Raw genomic sequence first — 17,360 nt, 5'->3', positions numbered from 1 at the left:
TCAAGATACACAGGAGAGAGTATTTGAGAAGTTGGGATAGTCCCAGAAAATCTAAGCTGATGGCCATCATGGCAATTACAATTTGCCATCTGGCTAGTAGCACATTTGCCACAGAAGTCATGTCTCACTTTTCCTCTTACATTCCTTTTCCATAACTAAAACACAATTAAACAATTATTCACCAAAATTCCCATGTGCTGTGGGTAAAAAAAGTGGGAATTTAGCCATTTCAAGGTGTAGCTCTGTTTCAGAGCTATAAAAAGTCTTCAGCCTTTTTGAGGTACCAAGCCTACAGGACAAGGTTGCTCAAGTTTTGGACACCCTGACATGCTAATTCATCAACCGAGTAGCCCTCACTGGTACTAGCCAGGCATGCTCCCAATCCAGAATGCAGTTGGTAGTGAGAACTTGCTTGTGGACACAAATAAATGGGGGGCCTCTGAAGCTTAACCCCACTGTAGGAGGTTGCCAGTGAAACTGACCCAGAGTTGGGAATTTGGAAAGTCCTAATCTGTCATCAGTTTCAGAGACTTTAATCCCATTTAAAGAAATCAAACATCGTTGGTATGATGCTGTTGGGTATATGGCCAATATATATATTTTTTCTATTTTAAGACTATTCATTTACTTAGTCATTTATATGGTTTATGATTCTGTGTCCATTAATAATGGCTATCTCCAGAAAAATAGCTTGGCTTCATCTTTCAGAACAGATATTTCCCTTAACAAGAATGCAAGGACCTAACTTCTTCCTACAGTTCATTATCTTCTACTCGTTATTTTATTTCCCCAAGCTACCATTTGAGATATCTTCTAAAACCACCACCCTATGTTCTCAAAAAAAGCATCCATGAGCAGTAAATATAACTTAGAAATAATATTATGCAGTTAAGTCATAAAAAACTAAGATCTCAGATCCCTGGGTGGCTCAGCGGTTTAGCGCCTGCCTTTGGCCCAGGGCATGATCCTGGAGACCCAGGATCAAGTCCCACATCAGGCTCCCTGAGTGGAGCCTGCTTCTCCCTCTGCCTGTATCTCTGCCTATCATGAATAAATAAAATCTTAAAAAAAAAAAACTTAGATCTCTCAAGAATACCATATACAAGTAAAATATATCACAATATTAGGTTGTAAAACAGCAGCCAAGAAAGTGGAGATCCTGGCACTTTCTGAAATTAATATGTACACAAAAATTGTGCATGTGCATTCAAAGAAATTAAAAGTTAACAGATCTAAAAGAAGATAAAATGTATAGATTACTCAAGGTTAAACCACCACTAACTTTAGCTTGCAATCTTAAGTTAGAATGAAAATATAAAATGATGCAAAAATAAAGACTGAATGACAACCATATATGTGGAGCACTGAAACCAGTAGTAGTTAACAGAAATGGGATCTGCCTCCAAAGGATTTACAGTCAGAGATGAACCTATGGTAAACCTACTATTTGAAGACATAGCCTATAAAAACTAAGGTACTTCACACCCCAAATAAATGAATAAAGTAAAACACTATATCCAACTAGTTGTGGCAACTCTTACTTCAGAGCAAACAAAAAGAATACAAGTGTGTATTTCATAGGACAATCATAGTAATAAAGACATTTCAATTCATCCTTAATAGAGTGTTTGGCTATAAGCACTTTAAGAGTCCAAGTTTTTCCTCAAACCCCTTCCCCCCAAAGACACGTGTAATAGCTATTCCTCACACTGTCTAGACTGGCACAGTCTAATAAAAATACTATGCAAGCCACAAACCTAATTTTATGTTTCCTAGTAGCCAATAAAAATAAATAAATAAAACAAAATTAATCTTAATATTTTACTTAATATATTACCAGGTCAATATGTAATCAATATAAATTATTATTTTTTTAAAGATTTTATTTATTTATTCATGAGAGACACACACACACACACAGTGAAGGCTGCACTAAACCACTGAGCCACCCAGGCTGCCCTCAATATAAATTATTAATGAGATGTTTTATATTCTTTTTTCTAAGTGTTCGAAATCCAGTGTGTATTTTATACTAACTGAACATCTCAATTCAAACTAGTTATGTATCAATTGCTCAACGCTCACCTGTGACTAGGGGCTACTATATTGGACAACATGGGTCTCAACATAGTCACTAAGTTAAAAGTAGCAACATTAAAAATTGGAGTCAAAAGACCTGGGGGATCCCTGGGTGGCTCAGCAGTTTAGCACCTGCCTTTGGCCCAGGGTGTGATCCTGGAGACCCAGGATCAAGTCCCACATTGGGTTCCCTGCATGGAGCCTGCTTCCCCCTCTGCCTGTGTCTCTGCCTCTCTCTTTCTTTCTGTGTGTCTCTCATGAATAAATTAAAAAAAAAAAAATCTACAAAAGACCTAAAGACCAAGAGATGCCTGGCTGGCTCAGCTGGTAGAGCACATAACCCTTGATCTCAGGGTTATGAGTTCAAGCCTTTTTTGTGTTGGGTGTAGAGATTATTTAAAAATAAAATCTTAAAAAAAAAAAAAAAAAAAAGACCTAAAGACCATGACACTGGATTTTATTTCCCTAATCCAGCAGTTCTCCAAGTTTTTACATCCCCAAGATCTTTTTGAGAAGTCTAAGAGGTCCCTTCTTTTCAACTACCTGTACGAGGCTGGATATTCTTCACTAACTTCAAATAACATTGCAATAGATTGAATACAGAAGTTCATGAAAATCCATCTGTCTTATTAAACCAGAAAACAAAGAGATAAGTGAAAGTGTAAAACAATGCTAGTCTTCCACTAATTTTTTTTTTTATTTTGGAAAATAGTTATTTTCCATTTTAAGCACTTCAAAGTAGATCCTATGATCTATCAACTACTATCTGTTTCAATGCTTCATATTTGTAGTCTCTCATTTTTATGTCATTTTAAGATTTATTTATTTGAGAGAGAGAATGCACAAGCACATGGGGGGCAAGAGGGGGAGAGAGAATCCTCAAGAAGACTACCTACTGAGCATGAAGCCAACATGAAGCTCGTTCCCAGGGCTCATCATGACCTGAGCGGAAATCAAGAGTTGGCTGCCTAACTGACTGAGTCACCCAGGCACCCCTTTAGATCATTTTATATTTCTATCCTGATTTAATTTTGTAATATTAACACCAAAGGAGTTTACGCTTTTCTAAATGAATAAAAATCTTAAGTTTTCTCTTCTAATTTCTAATAAGGTAAATATTGATAGCTATAACTCACATAAATAAAAGCCCATTGTAATTATTAAGAGGCTAAAGGGATCTTAAGACCAATAAACTTGAGAACTGCCATCCTAATCATCACACAGCTCCTGGAAAATAGAGGAGGAAAAATGAAAACACGTCAGTCTCAACTTTCATGCTTCTCCATAAATCTTATGAAATGATTCATTCTATCGATTCTAATTTTGTAATTGGCTTATAGGAACTTAGAAATGTAATTAATCATGCATAATTCACATACAGTAACTGTTATGAAGCAATCTGGTAAGAACTCTAAGTTCCACATAAGGCCTTCAAAACACAAACCTATGGTTAAATTGAACTGCATATGACAGCTTATTTATGACATGGAGATTAACCATCCCAAGGGATTTTTAAAATTTTTTCAGAAGACACGGGTGAGGAGTATTTTTGTCATTATATTCCAAAGTTCATAAATAGTAATCCTTTTTTTCAGCACTATAATAATTGCAAGATGCATATATTTTAAGGAATACAGTGCTCTCCAAATTTTGTCAATATTCCCCAGCAGAAATTAATATGGTTAACATTCCCACTTAGGATGAAGAAGCACACAGGAAAGGGGATTTTAACTGTCCAGGGCAAAATGCAACAGAGGAAATGAGGAAAGTACCTTGTCCCTATCCTGGCACCCATTCAGCTTTGTCCATTGCGCCAGTAAATAAAGTTGTGAATAGTGGGAGAGCAAAGAATTATGATGAAAATGCAAATCCTTGGGGCAGCCCCAGTGGCTCAGAGGTTTACCGCCACCTTTGGCCCAGTGTCTGATCCTGGAGACCCAGGGTCGAGTCCCGTATAGGGCTCCCTGCATGGAGCCTGCCTCTCCCTCTGCCTGTGTCTCTGCCTCTGTGTGTGTGGGTCTCTCTCATGAATAAATAACTAAGATCGTTAAGAAAAAAAAAAAAAAAAAAAGCCAACCCTGAACTGATGTGAAAACAATCATACCTCCAAAACCTGCGAGGGCCCTCAGAATATCACCAAGTTCCCAGGCGAATATACTAAAAAGCTAGCTGTGGAACCCAGATTAGCTCAAATTCCAACTTACATCTTAAAACGTAAGCAGGGAAACATTTCAAAAGGTAGATTTTGCTTACACGTTGCAGAAGACTAGGAAAGTATACCCTGAACGTGGCCGTTTCAAAAACTTGAGAAACAGTATCCGAGATCCTGTCAAAAACCTAAACGATTCCTTTGGGGGTTAAACCAACAAAGTGCAGTCCAATAACTGAACTTTACCTAAACAATTCCTTTGGGGTTAAACCAACAAAGTGCAGTCAAATAAGTGATCTTTTAAAACCGATCCTGGATGAAATTCTGAATTACACATTGGGGAAAAAAAAAAAAAAAAAAATCAAGGGGAAAAAAAAAAGTTAAGGAGGAAGGTCTTTCCAAAACTTACTTCTCATATTAACGTCTATAGGATTGACACTTGCAGCGTGAACTTTGATAATAACTTCATTCGGATAGTGTATGACAGGGATCATCATGTTCTGAGTAAACCGAAGCACCTCATTCTTCCCATATTTATCTATCACCCAAGCGGGCATGACAGTGCTCCTCGGGCAGGTGGTACTGATCTCTCTACCTGGAGGCTGTCGCGCGGCCTGGCTTCTCCAGAAGCCCGCCGCAGTGCGAGCATTTCTTCTGAGCATACAGCTCTTGAGAAATTCCATCGTGAAATTTCGGTTGGATGGCGTCTCCTAAGTAAAACGCATTTTAACAGGGCATCAAACTTGAACCCCTGACCTGGGTCAAGAACCAAACCTGCCAAACGCACGGGCCAATTCAACAAGGTTGAGGATTCAAAGAGGAAGGCCGCCTACGCGAACTGGAGCCAGGGAAGGAAGAAGACTTAAGCCATCACGCTGCTCGTCCGCATCTGATAAAGCTCCAAATAACGTTCAGGTCAGCAGTCTGCTCTTGGCCCTCCTGCCTTACACACCCTCCGCTTTGGGGTGGGGGGGGGGAGGGGGACAGAACTCTCTCCACCCCCTAGAATCCAACCCCGGCCCGACAAGAAAAATTCCGCTCAAGACCCCGACTTAAAACATCCGAGGCTCCCCGACTCCCTCCCTGCGAGACCCAAGCTCCGACCCTCCTTACGACCCTCTCTCCTCGGCCGCAGGCGTCGCTGCGCGGCGCCAGCCAATCGCGTGCAAAGATCATTCCCCGGGGCTTGCATTTCGACCAATCGAAGGGCTCGGTGTTGAAAAGCTCCGTGACGACCAAAGATGGCCGCGCCCATGTACCCCCGGCGCGAGCGGTGACCTCTCTTACTCCTCCTGGTCACCTGGGCCCTGCGGCGGCAGGCTGGGCACGAACGACCATGCTGGGCCGGACCCTCCGAGAAGTGAGTGGAGCTGGCTGCTGAGGGCCCGTGGACAAGGAGCCCCCGGGTCTGACCGCGCGTCTTGGGTCAGCGTCTCCTTTCTTGGAACTTGGGGTGAGGGGTGGCTTCAGGTCGCTGGAGTTGGGACCCCAGCCGGGGGGCCTGGCGCAGCGCGGGGCTGTGCGGCTGCCCTCAGACGCTTGCCAGGGCCTGGGTCGGACCCCCCGATGGGTGGGGTCTTAGACGGGGCTCCGCGGGGCCACGCCCGCCTGGCGCCTTCTCCCCCCGACGCTCGCTCAGGGGCTCCGCAGGTCCGTGCTTTGCAGGAACACAAACGAGTCCTTGCTTGGTTTCACCGTCCCCCCCGCCCCCCCCCCCCCCCGCGCCCTGGTGTATTCCCCAGACTCGAGCGGCCGCCAGGGTACAAGGGGTTCTCTCGCCCGGGTCTCCACAGCCGGACATCATTTTTTTTTTAAATTTTTTTTTAAATTTATTTATGATAGTCACAGAGAGAGAGAGAGAGAGAGAGGCAGAGACACAGGCAGAGGGAGAAGCAGGCTCCATGCACTGGGAGCCCGACGTGGGATTCGATCCCAGGTCTCCAGGATCGCGCCCTGGGCCAAAGGCAGGCGCCAAACCGCTGCGCCACCCAGGGATCCCAGGACATCATTTTTAAACTTGGAGGCTGATGCTTGTAAATGCCCCCCTAACCACCTCCGCCTAATTTAACCAAAGTTAAACTGACTTCTTAACCTCTCAACCTCCATCTTCAAAAAACAAACCAAACCTGACTTCTGAATTCTCGTTATTCTCTTTATTATTATTATTTAAGATTTCATTCATTCATTCACTCATTCATTCATTCATTCATCAGAGACTGGGACAGAGACAGGCAGAGACCCAGGCAGAGGGAGAAGCAGGCTCCACGCAGGGAGCCCGAAGCGGGACTCGATCCTGGGACCCCTGGGTCACCCGGGGGTCCCCCTATTCTCTCTTTAATGGCACAACTTTTACGCCCCCCCCCCCTTTTGCCCTTAACATTCTTTCTCATCTGTCATACCCAGTAACAATCACTAACTAAGCCCCGTTAATTGTGTTTTCGATTTAACACCTGGAAGTTGTTTTCTACACTTTCCTCTCTGCTGCGAGAGCTTCGCTTCAGGCCTCCTGGCCTTCTGGCCCCCTACGTCTCAACCTCGGGAACCGTCTGCAGGCCCACCCTTCTAAGAACCACGCCAGGCCCTTGTTAACACCACAGCTGTGTCCGCACTTTGGCTGCTCTGTGATTTGAGGCCCAGAGTAGATAGTTTAAACCGGAGCTCCAGGTGATTCTGCTGATAAGTAGGGGTTGAAGACCCACCCTGCCTTCTGCCTCCCTGTTGTATCCTCACCTGGGAAAGCTCCCGCCTCCCACCTTCATGTGGGGGGCCTTTCAGAGAGCTATAAATTACAATAACTTAAAATTGACAGGCATTAAATAATAGTGCTTCCCCCAAATACACTAGTATTTTACCATCTTGATATGGTTCTAGCCTCTGCTACATAGTTCTGTACAGTAAATTCCTCCACTAAAGAATCCAGTTTGTTCTTTAAAAAAAAAAACCAAAAGCTTGTTTTTATTTTTTTATTTTTTAAAATATTTAATTTATTTATTCACGAGAGACACAGAGAAAGAGAGCGGCAGAGATACAGGCGGAGGGAGAAGCAGGCTTCCTGCAGGAGCCGATGTGGGACTCGATCCCAGGCCTCCAGGATCATGCCCTGGGCTCAAGGCAGCGCTAAATCCCTGAGCCATCCGGGCTGCCCCAAAAACTTGTTTTAAAAGGAAATGCAACTTATAAAAATACAGTATTCCTTTTTCTGCCCTTTCCCCCTTCAGCACCACCTCTTTTCGTGCCACCGCTTTGTGCTGTCGTTGAATGAGCCCCTGTGAGAAACAACTTTTGCCTCAAGCGGGAGAAAACTAGTTTAGGAGAGCTGACCTACGGTACGCAAGAGGTTACCTGAGCGGGATTACTTTCACTTAATCACTCTTTTAACAAATATTTGTTGGTGCCTACTGTGTGCAAAACATTATTTGGTAGTCATTTTCCCAGCCCAAAAAACATCTCCTCTCCACTCTATTATTTTTTTTCCCACATCACTGTACTGATGTCACAAATTCTACCAATTAGAGATTAATTAATTTAGTACACGTTCTCTTTTAACTATGTAAGCATACCTTGTGGGGGGGTCAGATGATTTATTCACCCATTGTGAATTACAGTAGTTCAGTAAAATTTCTCTTCATCACACCCTAGTTAATATAATCAATTGAAAGAAAAAGGGAAAATTTGCTGGGGAGGAAATTTGGGAGAGGAGCTGGAAACTAGAGTTTTGAGGGAATGTTGGGAACCTAAGTGAGGCTTAGAGTAACCAAGGAACCCCTAGAAGGAAGCACTAAAAAGAAGTAACCTGCCAAATAGGAGGTAAAAGTCCTATTTTTAAGTGTTATACAGGTACATTCAGGAAAAAGGAGGAACCTCACTTTTACCTTCCTCTTTTGTGGTGTGATCCCAGTGTTTCTAGGAGCTAGACACCAAGATAATATTATGAATCCTAGAGTTATTAATTATATATTCAATAGGCTTGTTGGGGGTCTACCTAAGAACACTCAATTATTCTATGGGAAAACAGATTCCAAATTTTATAAACAACTCAGTTATTCATTCATTCAACTAACATTTAGTGAGCACCTCTGTGTTCCAGACACTGGGAATTAACACTGAAGACAGAAGTTCTTGCCTTCAAGAAGCCTGCATTTTTGTGGAGAAACAGGCATTACATTAGTTGGCTTTTTGTTTTTTTAGTAACTAATATAATTGCAGATAGTGTAAGTATGAAGAAAGATTAAGCAGGCCACAGTGTGAGAACTATTTGGGGGAGCTAGGTGCCTTGGAGTGGTCAGGGAAGGTTTCTCTGACTGAATATATATATAAAAGACTTTATTTATTTATTTATTCATTGGAGAGATGGAGAGAGAGAGGCAGAGGGAGAAGCAGGCTCCATGCAGAGAGCCCGACATGGGACTCGATCCTGACTAGATCCTGAAACATCCTGAGCCAAAGGCAGATGCTCAACCACTGAGCCACCCAGGGATCCCCTGACTGAATATATTGAGTAGAGACCTAGCGGATATGAAGGATGAGCCCTGGGAAGGCCTAGAATAGTATTCCAGGCAGAGGGAACAGTCAGTGCAAAGAGTCTGAAGGAAGAGAAAGCTTTATATATTCTGGAGTTGCCAGAAGGCCAGCATCCCTGGAGAGATGTGAATGAAGAGAAGAACAGTGGGAGATGCCGTTAGAGAGTTAAGTGGGAGCCAGGTCACGGAAAATTCTTTAGGCCGTGCTGAGGAGTGTGGATTTTATTCTAAGTGTAACGGGAAGCCTCTGGAATGTTGTAAGTGGATATGATCTGATTTAAAACTTAAAAGGCTCCTTCAGGCTATTCCTAAAGATATGGTCTACAGGAAAGCAAGTGAGGAAGCAGGACGATCAGTTAGAAGGCAAGAGATGATGGCAGCACAGATGGGGTGGCCATATAAGTAATGTGTAATGGGTATTGTTTTTTCAGTTAGGGTTTGCTGATGGATTGGATACAGAGTTTGAGGGAAAGAAAAGAATGAAGGAGGATGCTTAGGCTTTGGGCCTGGGCAGAAAATGGTAACACCAAGATGGGAAAGAGGGTTTTTTTTTTTTCCCCACTTTTTTTTTTTTTTTTTTGAGGTTTAATTGATATCTTAGTTGCAGGTATACTACATAATGATTTGGTATTTGTATATACCACAAAATGATCACAATAAATCTAGTTTTTCTTGATTACCATATAAAGTTACATAATGTATAATATTGTTGACTGCAGTCACCCCATGTATCCCCATGACATTTATCTTATGTCTAGAAGTTTGTATCTCTTGTACCTTCTCCCATTTTGCCCATCCCCCGGCCCCCCTCCCTGCCGGCATCTACCAGTCTGTTCTCTGCATTGATGAGTTTTACTTGTTTGGGTTTTTAGGTTCCACATACAACCAAAATCATACCATACTTGTTTTTCTCTTTCTGACTTGTTTCACCTAGTATAATATTGTCACACCCATATTGTCCACCCATATCGTCACAAATGGCAAGATTTCATTCTTTTTTATGGCTGATATTCAACTGTATATATATGACATCTTCTTTATCCATTCATCCATCAATGGACAATTGATTATTTCCATATTTTGGCTATTGTGAATAATGTTGCAGTAAACATAAGGGTACATGTACCTTTTCAAATTAGTGTTTTCTTTTTTTCAGATAGATACCCGGAAGTGGGATTGCTGAATCATATGATAGTTCTATTTTTAGTTTTTTGAGGATACACATATAGAAGAGACTCTTAGGAAGCATATTTGGAAGGAGAAAGTTATCAAGACTTCTTTTCTGGGCATGTTAATTCAGAGATGCCTGCTGAATACCCAAGTGAAGATGTCTGTTAAGCAGGTGGATATGAGTTTGGAGATGAGGAGGAAAGCAGCTAGGTATGAGGATATAAATTGGCCAGAGTATAGAAGATAATTAAAGTATGCAGCCAGATAAGAACACCCAGGGAGTTGAGCACAAAAATAAAAGAAGTCCTGAAACTTTGCAACATTTAGAGGTCAGCAACAGAAGCAGAGCCAACAAAAAAGACGTGAAGGAATGGTCAGTAAGGCAAGAGGAAAACCAGGTTTTGGTGTCCTCAAATACAAGTGAAGAAGCTTCAAGAAGAGAGTGTTCTCTTAATTGAAGGCTGCAGAGAAGTACTCCTAAGATGAGGACTGAGCAGTGACTGCTGCATTTAGGAATGCGAGGTTGCTAGTGATCCTGATGCAGTTTCTTGGAACATTGGAGACAAAAAGCACGAATGGAGTGTGTAAATGGGTATTAGTCAACTGGACACCTTTTTTTTTTTTAAGATTTTATTTATTTATTCATGATAGAGAGAGAGAGAGAGGCAGAGCGAGAAGCAGGCTCCATGCACTGGGAGCCCGACATGGGATTCGATCCCGGGTCTCCAGGATCGCGCCCTGGGCCAAAGGCAGGCGCCAAACCGCTGTGCCACCCAGGGATCCCTCAACTGGACACTTAAACCACAAGGGTGCTCCTATACCTTCAGCCTTCATCAAAATAATTTTTTTTTTAAAAGACAGTTCTTTTCCTAAGTGAACTTCTGATGTTCTCTTTAAAGTGAATAGTATAATGGTCCAGAGCATAGGCTTTGGAAACAAGAACAGGCCTTGGTAGCATCTCAGCCCTGCTTTGTGACCTCAGGCAGGAACTTTAGTTTTTTTATCTGTAAATTGGAAATAATATCAGTCCCTCATAGTGGATGTAAATAATAAATGAAATAGAAAGCATCAGTGGGTGGGGGGAGGGTGGGTGAAATAGGTGATGGGGTTTAAGGAGTGCACTTGCTGTGAGGAGCACTGAGCAATATATGGAATTGTTGAATCCTACGGTACACCTGAAACTAATAGAACACTGTATGCTAACTATACTGGAGTTAAAATTTTAAAAATAAATCTTAAAAAAAAAAAGGAATATAAAGCATCTAGAATAATGCCTAGAAATAAGTGCTATTATTGACATTAATTTTGTTAGAGGGACATTTATTAAATTACATGTATTTACAGTGATCTCTTCCCCTAGTTTCTAAGAAGAGTGGCTCCTAAGGAAGAGCTCTTATTTTTTTTTTAAATTTTTATTTATTTATGATAGTCACAGAGAGAGAGAGAGAGAGAGAGAGGCAGAGACACAGGCAGAGGGAGAAGCAGGCTCCATGCACTGGGAGCCTGACATGGGATTCGATCCCGGGTCTCCAGGATCACGCCCTGGGCCAAAGGCAGGCGCTAAACCACTGCACCACCCAGGGATCCCCTAAGAGCTCTTAATTTTTCTAAGAAAGTATATTGTTTTTCTATTGCTGCCTAACAAATTAGTATAACCTTTTGGGCTTAAGATAATCCTATTATCATCTTACAGTTTTGTGGGTCAGGAGTCCAGAAATGGAGTAGCTGAGTTCTCTGCTCACAAGAGTCTCACAAGGCTGAAATCAAGGGGTCAGCCAGGGCTGTGGTTTCATCTGAAGCTCAGAGTCATCTTTCAACCTTGTTGGTTGTTGGCAGACTCAGTTTCTTTGCGGTTGTAGGACTGAGGTCCCTGTTTTGTTTTTGCTGACTATGTGGGTGTTTGTGTAAATGAGCTGAGCGGACAGGAGGTGTAGGATAGCTAAAATTGAGGTTTCAGAGGTTATACAGATACTGGTAATGTAGTCTGGGCTGAACTGGTAACTGGGACAAGGTGAAGGAAAAGTTTGCCCAAAATGAGGTCAAGAACTGAGAGGCCAGGTGTCAGTGTACTTTACTTGAAGTCTGAAGTCAACAAGAATACTGACAGAAGCCACTCTACAGATTAAAGGGAACAAAGTGCTAAAAATCTTCAATGAATGAAAAGGAGTACTAGGGAGACAGTGGATTCATACCCCAGGGAGAGTGATATAAGCTCCTCCAAGCCCTGTACTTCAGATGAGTCGGGATTTTTAAATGAAGAGGGATGAGGAAGGCACTGAGGCATGAGGAGGATGCCTGTCTACACATTCTCTCCTCCCCCACTGGACTCTGGTCTCATGGTGGATAGAAGCTAAAACAGTCATCTCTTGAGAAAGCTGCAGGAGAAGCAGTGACCTCAAGGAGAAGCCTACCCTGCATTAGAGAAAAGAAGTGAGGGAGAATGAATTTGGTCTCTTTAATAAAACCTTTTATAGTTGATTTTGTCTTATATTCAGGTAAGACCTTCATTTTTGTCCCAGGAAAACTGCACTGTTCTGTTTCACTCACACTCCTTATGCTCAGGCCATTCTAGCTAGTGAGCATCTTTTGTTTTCATTTCTCTCTTCAATTCTCTTACTGACTTTCTCAAATCTGGATTTCCTAGAAACGGTCCTAATGAAGATCAGCACCATTTAAAACGAGTGCTCCTAGACAATCTCATTTCTTGCCCTTGTAACCACAACTGTAACTCCTTTCGTTTCTATTCTTGCACCAGCTGGCAAGTCAGAAAGCAGCCCGAGGATAGTAGGCATTAGGGGAGGCAAAGAAGGCAAGAGAGACGTAATTTTCTTGATTATTACAGTTTAGCCACGGGATAGCTCAGCTGCCCCTGCCCCTCCCTGAGTCACTCTCCCTGGCGCCCGCACTCTTTCTTCCTCTTGAGTCAGCCTTAGGGGTCTTCTCCGTGGCCCATTCACACTGCTTTTCTCCTCTAAAACCCTCAGCCCCAAGAATACCATTGCTTTGATGATTTATTCAATAGCTGAGAGCAGACGATTTGCAGAATTTCCCCTCAAATGCAAACCTCAGTTGCTTGGTGGATGTAGGACACCTGCAAATGAAGTCAACTCAGAGGACAAACTAAGCTTGTGCTAGTGCAGAGAGAAATGATCAAAGAGCACAGGTTATATATGACATTCCCTCTACCCTGTACTATGGTGTGGCTTCAGACAAATCACTAACCTCTCTGAGCTTCAGTTTCTTCATCTGTAAAATGAGGTTAATACTGTATAACTTACGTGGTTTTAAGGTTAAGTGAAGTAATGCATGTAAAGCAACAGTGTCTGGCTCTTGGTAAATAATACATAATATTCCATCACCCATCCACCTTCTCTCTCAGCTCCCATCTGATCCACCTCTGCTCATGTAATCTGCAAAGTTTTGGTGTCATCTTTAACTTGCTATTCATTGCTTTGATCTAATTAGTAAATATTACTTCCTCCAGGAAGTATTAAATAGTCATCACTTCAAGCTTGGCTTACGATAAACATATAGATTCTGGTTACTTGTGGTGTGATTTAACACTTTATTTACTAGCCTTTCTAATGCATCAAAGACAGAATTTCAGAGTTTATTTTTAGTTTGCTTGTGAACCCATATTTTATAAGCATTTCTCTCCATTTGTAGTGGCTCTTCCTTGAATTCTACAATATTCTAAGTAAGATCTCACTTAGAGCCATAAGGTCCTACAGGGCCTTGTCTAGTCTGTTTTTATCACTCTGGATTGCCTGTGTTCCAGCTAAGCCACCCTCTGCACAATCTCCCCCAACCCACGCCCCGCCCGTGCCAGGCCTCTCCTCTAGACAAGATGGTGCACCTAAACCCCTGCCCTCGGTGCAAACCTGACTTAGAAACAGCAAGTACCTCCACTCAGTTGACGACTGTCCTACTCAAGCTGATCAGTGGGTTACCCACATTCAGTACACTCCCTAGGGATAGGGTTCTGTTGGTTTTGAATCCAAGCTTCACTTCAAAATTTTAGACTTCATCGCCCTGTCTGCCCACTGAATATAATACTTGAAATTCTGCAGCCTCAGTGAAAGTTTTGGAATTGTGTGTTTTACAGGTTTCTGCAGCACTGAAACAAGGCCAAATTACTCCAACAGAGCTCTGTCAAAAATGTCTCTCCCTTATCAAGAAGACCAAGTTTCTAAATGCGTACATTACTGTATCAGAAGAGGTAGCCTTAAAGCAAGCTGAAGAATCGGAGAAAAGATACAAGAAAGGTAAATGACTGTGAATTACACTTAATTGGCATTTCCCTAGGGAAAGAATTTAATTGAATGTAGCAGTCTCCGTTTGGCAAGTGAGGCTTTAAACATAAAACATACCCTTATTTAAAGAACTTTTAAAAAATAGAAAAGAAAGAAAGAAAAAAGAAAGAAAGAAAGAAAAGAAAGAAAGAAAGAAGAAAGAAAAAAGAAAAGAACTTGCCATGAGGTATAATAAAAATAGGGTGATGGGTATGTGATGTTTTCTAATGCCCACCTGTAATAATTTCTAACATCAATTTGATTTATGAAGAAGTATCTTTACCAAAAACTAATAGTTATTGTAATAACTAGTATTAACGTTTCTTTGTATTCTGAACTGGATACAGCACCTGATCTTTTGGATTTTTACTGCAGGTCATTCACTTGGGGATTTAGATGGAATTCCTATTGCAGTAAAAGACAACTTTAGCACATCAGGCATTGAGACAACATGTGCATCAAACATGCTGAAAGGTAAAGTTTAATTGACCAGAGCACTAATAATTTTATAAAACTATTTTTTCAGTTTAAATTAAAGATAAGATACTAAAGCACCCAGGTATTCTCAGACTAATTATATCTGCAAAAGAAGTACTTAGGCTAGAATATTTTTACTATGGGCTCTTTTGGAATGCAAAATTATTCCTTAGAGGTAGGCAACCTTAATGGATGTATCCTATTTAGGATGCTTTAGAAATCCTACTTAGGAAGATTTAATGACTGACCGCCACACACACACTCAGTGCCCTCTGACACCCACTTATCAATATCACAGGACTGGTGGGCAGGGAGTGACTCTCATCGCTCCTTTCTTGAGGGTGGTGTGAGGATTTGCTTCTATTGTCTAGTTGATTTTTTTTTTTTTTTTTTTTTTTTATTTATTTATTCATCATAGTCACAGAGAGAGAGAGAGAGAGAGAGGCAGAGACAGAAGCAGGCTCCATGCACTGGGAGCCCGACGTGGGATTCGATCCCGGGTCTCTAGGATCGCGCCCTGGGCAGAAGGCAGGCGCCAAACCGCTGCGCCACCCAGGGATCCCTGTCTAGTTGATTTTTGTTTCCCAATTACTCCCATCTTTTATATCACTATACTTACCTGAGTATAGTGATGTTTAGTTTTATTCTTTGCAGTTTAGTAGGTCAAAAGGAAACCCATTTCTCAAGATTTCTGGATCCTAAAAGGAAAAAGACATGGCCAAAGCTTATCCAGAGTGCTACACACTGAAAGGAAATCTATGAGGAATATGCCCCAGGTTCTTCTGATAGGTAGATTGTTAATTGAAATACACACAGATGAAATTTTAATTGAGAATAAATATCTATTTCTTACTGGAAATAGGTAAAAAATTACTATGGGATATAGCATTACAAGTACAATGAGCAAAATAATGATGTGTTATTAGTTTCAAATGAATTGGGTGCATCTCTATCACTCAATATTGTGTAGTACTAACTTAAAAATCAGTATTTTTAGATGATAAATAATAGGGAATATGCCAACTGTCTTTGGAAAACATAACAATTAGTAGTAGAAAAAATAAAATTAACTTTTGCAAGAAAGGCCAACCTATTACTCAAATTAGGAATAATTAACACATGTCAATATGAATAGCTTAGTTGTAGTTTAAAATCTTGTTTCTTGCATGTGATTTACATGTTCACTGTTTTCTCTCCTATAGTAAGAATAACTGAAATTTTTTTCAGGTTATGTACCACCTTATAATGCTACAGTAGTTCAGAAGTTATTGGATCAGGGAGCTGTCCTGATGGGAAAAACAAATTTAGATGAGTTTGCAATGGGGTAAGTAAAATTAAAATTTTCTTCTCTTATATTTCTTTCATCATTGTCTTTAATTTCCTTAAATGTAGGTACCAAAAAAGCAGTGCGGTGATTTCTTGAGGACTCTAATGTCAGTTCTCAGTCCCTCTGTGAGAGTATATTCGATTGCTTAATGGGTATATGGTCAGATCTCATTTTGGTTTTCGTTTGCATTGCCCTGATGACTAATGATGTTAAACATCATGTGTTTATTTTGCTACCCATATATCTTCTTTGGTGAAGTTTTTATTCAAATCTTTTACCCATTATTTTTTTTCCACTTATGTTGTTTGTCTTAGTGAGCTCTAAGAGCTCTTTTATATATTCTGGATTCAAGTCCATTGTCAGGTAATTTGCAAATATTTTCTCCAGGTCTTCTTACATTCTCTGAACATTCCTTTCAAAGAGTGAAAATTCCTAATTTTAATGAATTCCATTTCATCTTTTTTCTTCTTTTATGATTAATGCTTTTTGTGTCTTTTTTTTTTTTTTTTTTTAAAGATTTTATTTATTTATTCATGATAGTCACAGAGAGAGAGAGAGAGGCAGAGACACAGGCAGAGGGAGAAGCAGGCTCCATGCACCGGGAGCCCGACGTGGGATTCGATCCCGGGTCTCCAGGATCGCGCCCTGGGCCAAAGGCAGGCGCCAAACCGCTGCGCCACCCAGGGATCCCTGCTTTTTGTGTCTTAACGAAGAAATTTTTACCCACCGAACCCATAGTCACAAAGATTTTCCTCCTAGAAGTTTTATAGTTCTTATAGTTAGACTTATGATCCATTTAAGTTAATTTTCTTGTATAAGGTGTGAATAAAGCCAAGGTTCATTTATTTGCATGTGTGTCCAATAGTTCTAGCATTTCTTGTAAGAAAAAAAATTTATTCTCTCTTCATTAAATTACCTTGGTTCCTTTGTCAAAAATCAGTTGGATATATATGTATAGGTCTCTTTCTGGATTCTGTTCTGTTCTGTGTATCTCTATTTACTTTAATAACATGATATCCTGATTCCTGTAGATTTAGAGTAAGCCTTGAAATTAGGTAGTGAGAGTCTGTTCTTTTACTTTGTTTTTCTTTTTAAAAATTATTTTACATTTGCTAGGTCCTTTGCATTCCCATATAAGTTTAGACTGAGCTTGCTGAAGGACGCCTAGGTAGCTCAGCGGTTGAGCTTCTGCCTTTGGCTCAGGGCGTGATCCCGGGGTCCAGGATCGATTCCTGCATCGGGCTTCTTGCAGGGAGTTGTTTATGTTCTATGTTTCTGCCTCTCTCTCTCTCTCTCTCTCTCTCTGTGTCTCATGACTAAATAAATAAATAAATATAACTCTTAAA

At 41.1% G+C, this 17,360-nt stretch overlaps 2 protein-coding genes across 10 annotated transcripts in view; one reads left to right on the top strand and one right to left on the bottom strand.

Annotated features, from left to right (window-relative positions):
* The window catches only part of RTN4IP1 (reticulon 4 interacting protein 1), a 45,567-nt gene extending 40,096 nt beyond the window's left edge, over positions 1–5,471 (bottom strand). The window contains exons 1-2 of one of the 7 annotated variants that reach the window (XM_072831912.1): positions 5,333–5,471; positions 4,638–4,938 (exon numbers count right to left, since the gene is read on the bottom strand). In XM_072831912.1, the coding sequence (XP_072688013.1) occupies positions 4,638–4,938; positions 5,333–5,404 (373 nt within the window). In that variant the 5' untranslated portion in view covers positions 5,405–5,471. Of the gene's footprint in view, positions 1–3,215; positions 3,307–4,637; positions 4,939–5,332 lie in introns of those variants that run through there. The other 6 variants (XM_072831913.1, XM_072831911.1, XM_072831908.1 and 3 more) reach the window with 6 other exon arrangements.
* Positions 5,432–17,360, top strand: part of QRSL1 (glutaminyl-tRNA amidotransferase subunit QRSL1) — a 32,656-nt gene continuing 20,727 nt past the window's right edge. For 2 of the 3 annotated variants that reach the window (XM_072831906.1, XM_072831904.1), the window contains exons 1-4: positions 5,432–5,588; positions 14,024–14,183; positions 14,586–14,684; positions 15,915–16,011. In XM_072831906.1, the coding sequence (XP_072688007.1) occupies positions 5,565–5,588; positions 14,024–14,183; positions 14,586–14,684; positions 15,915–16,011 (380 nt within the window). In that variant the 5' untranslated portion in view covers positions 5,432–5,564. Of the gene's footprint in view, positions 5,589–7,446; positions 7,555–14,023; positions 14,184–14,585; positions 14,685–15,914; positions 16,012–17,360 lie in introns of all 3 variants that reach the window. The other variant, XM_072831907.1, reaches the window with a different exon arrangement.

The sequence above is a fragment of the Canis lupus genome, chromosome 7 (genome assembly GCF_048164855.1).
Source record: "Canis lupus baileyi chromosome 7, mCanLup2.hap1, whole genome shotgun sequence".
Classification (NCBI taxonomy): domain Eukaryota; kingdom Metazoa; phylum Chordata; class Mammalia; order Carnivora; family Canidae; genus Canis; species Canis lupus.
Note: the sequence above shows the minus strand (reverse complement) of the source record. Positions and strands in the feature narration are given on the sequence as shown.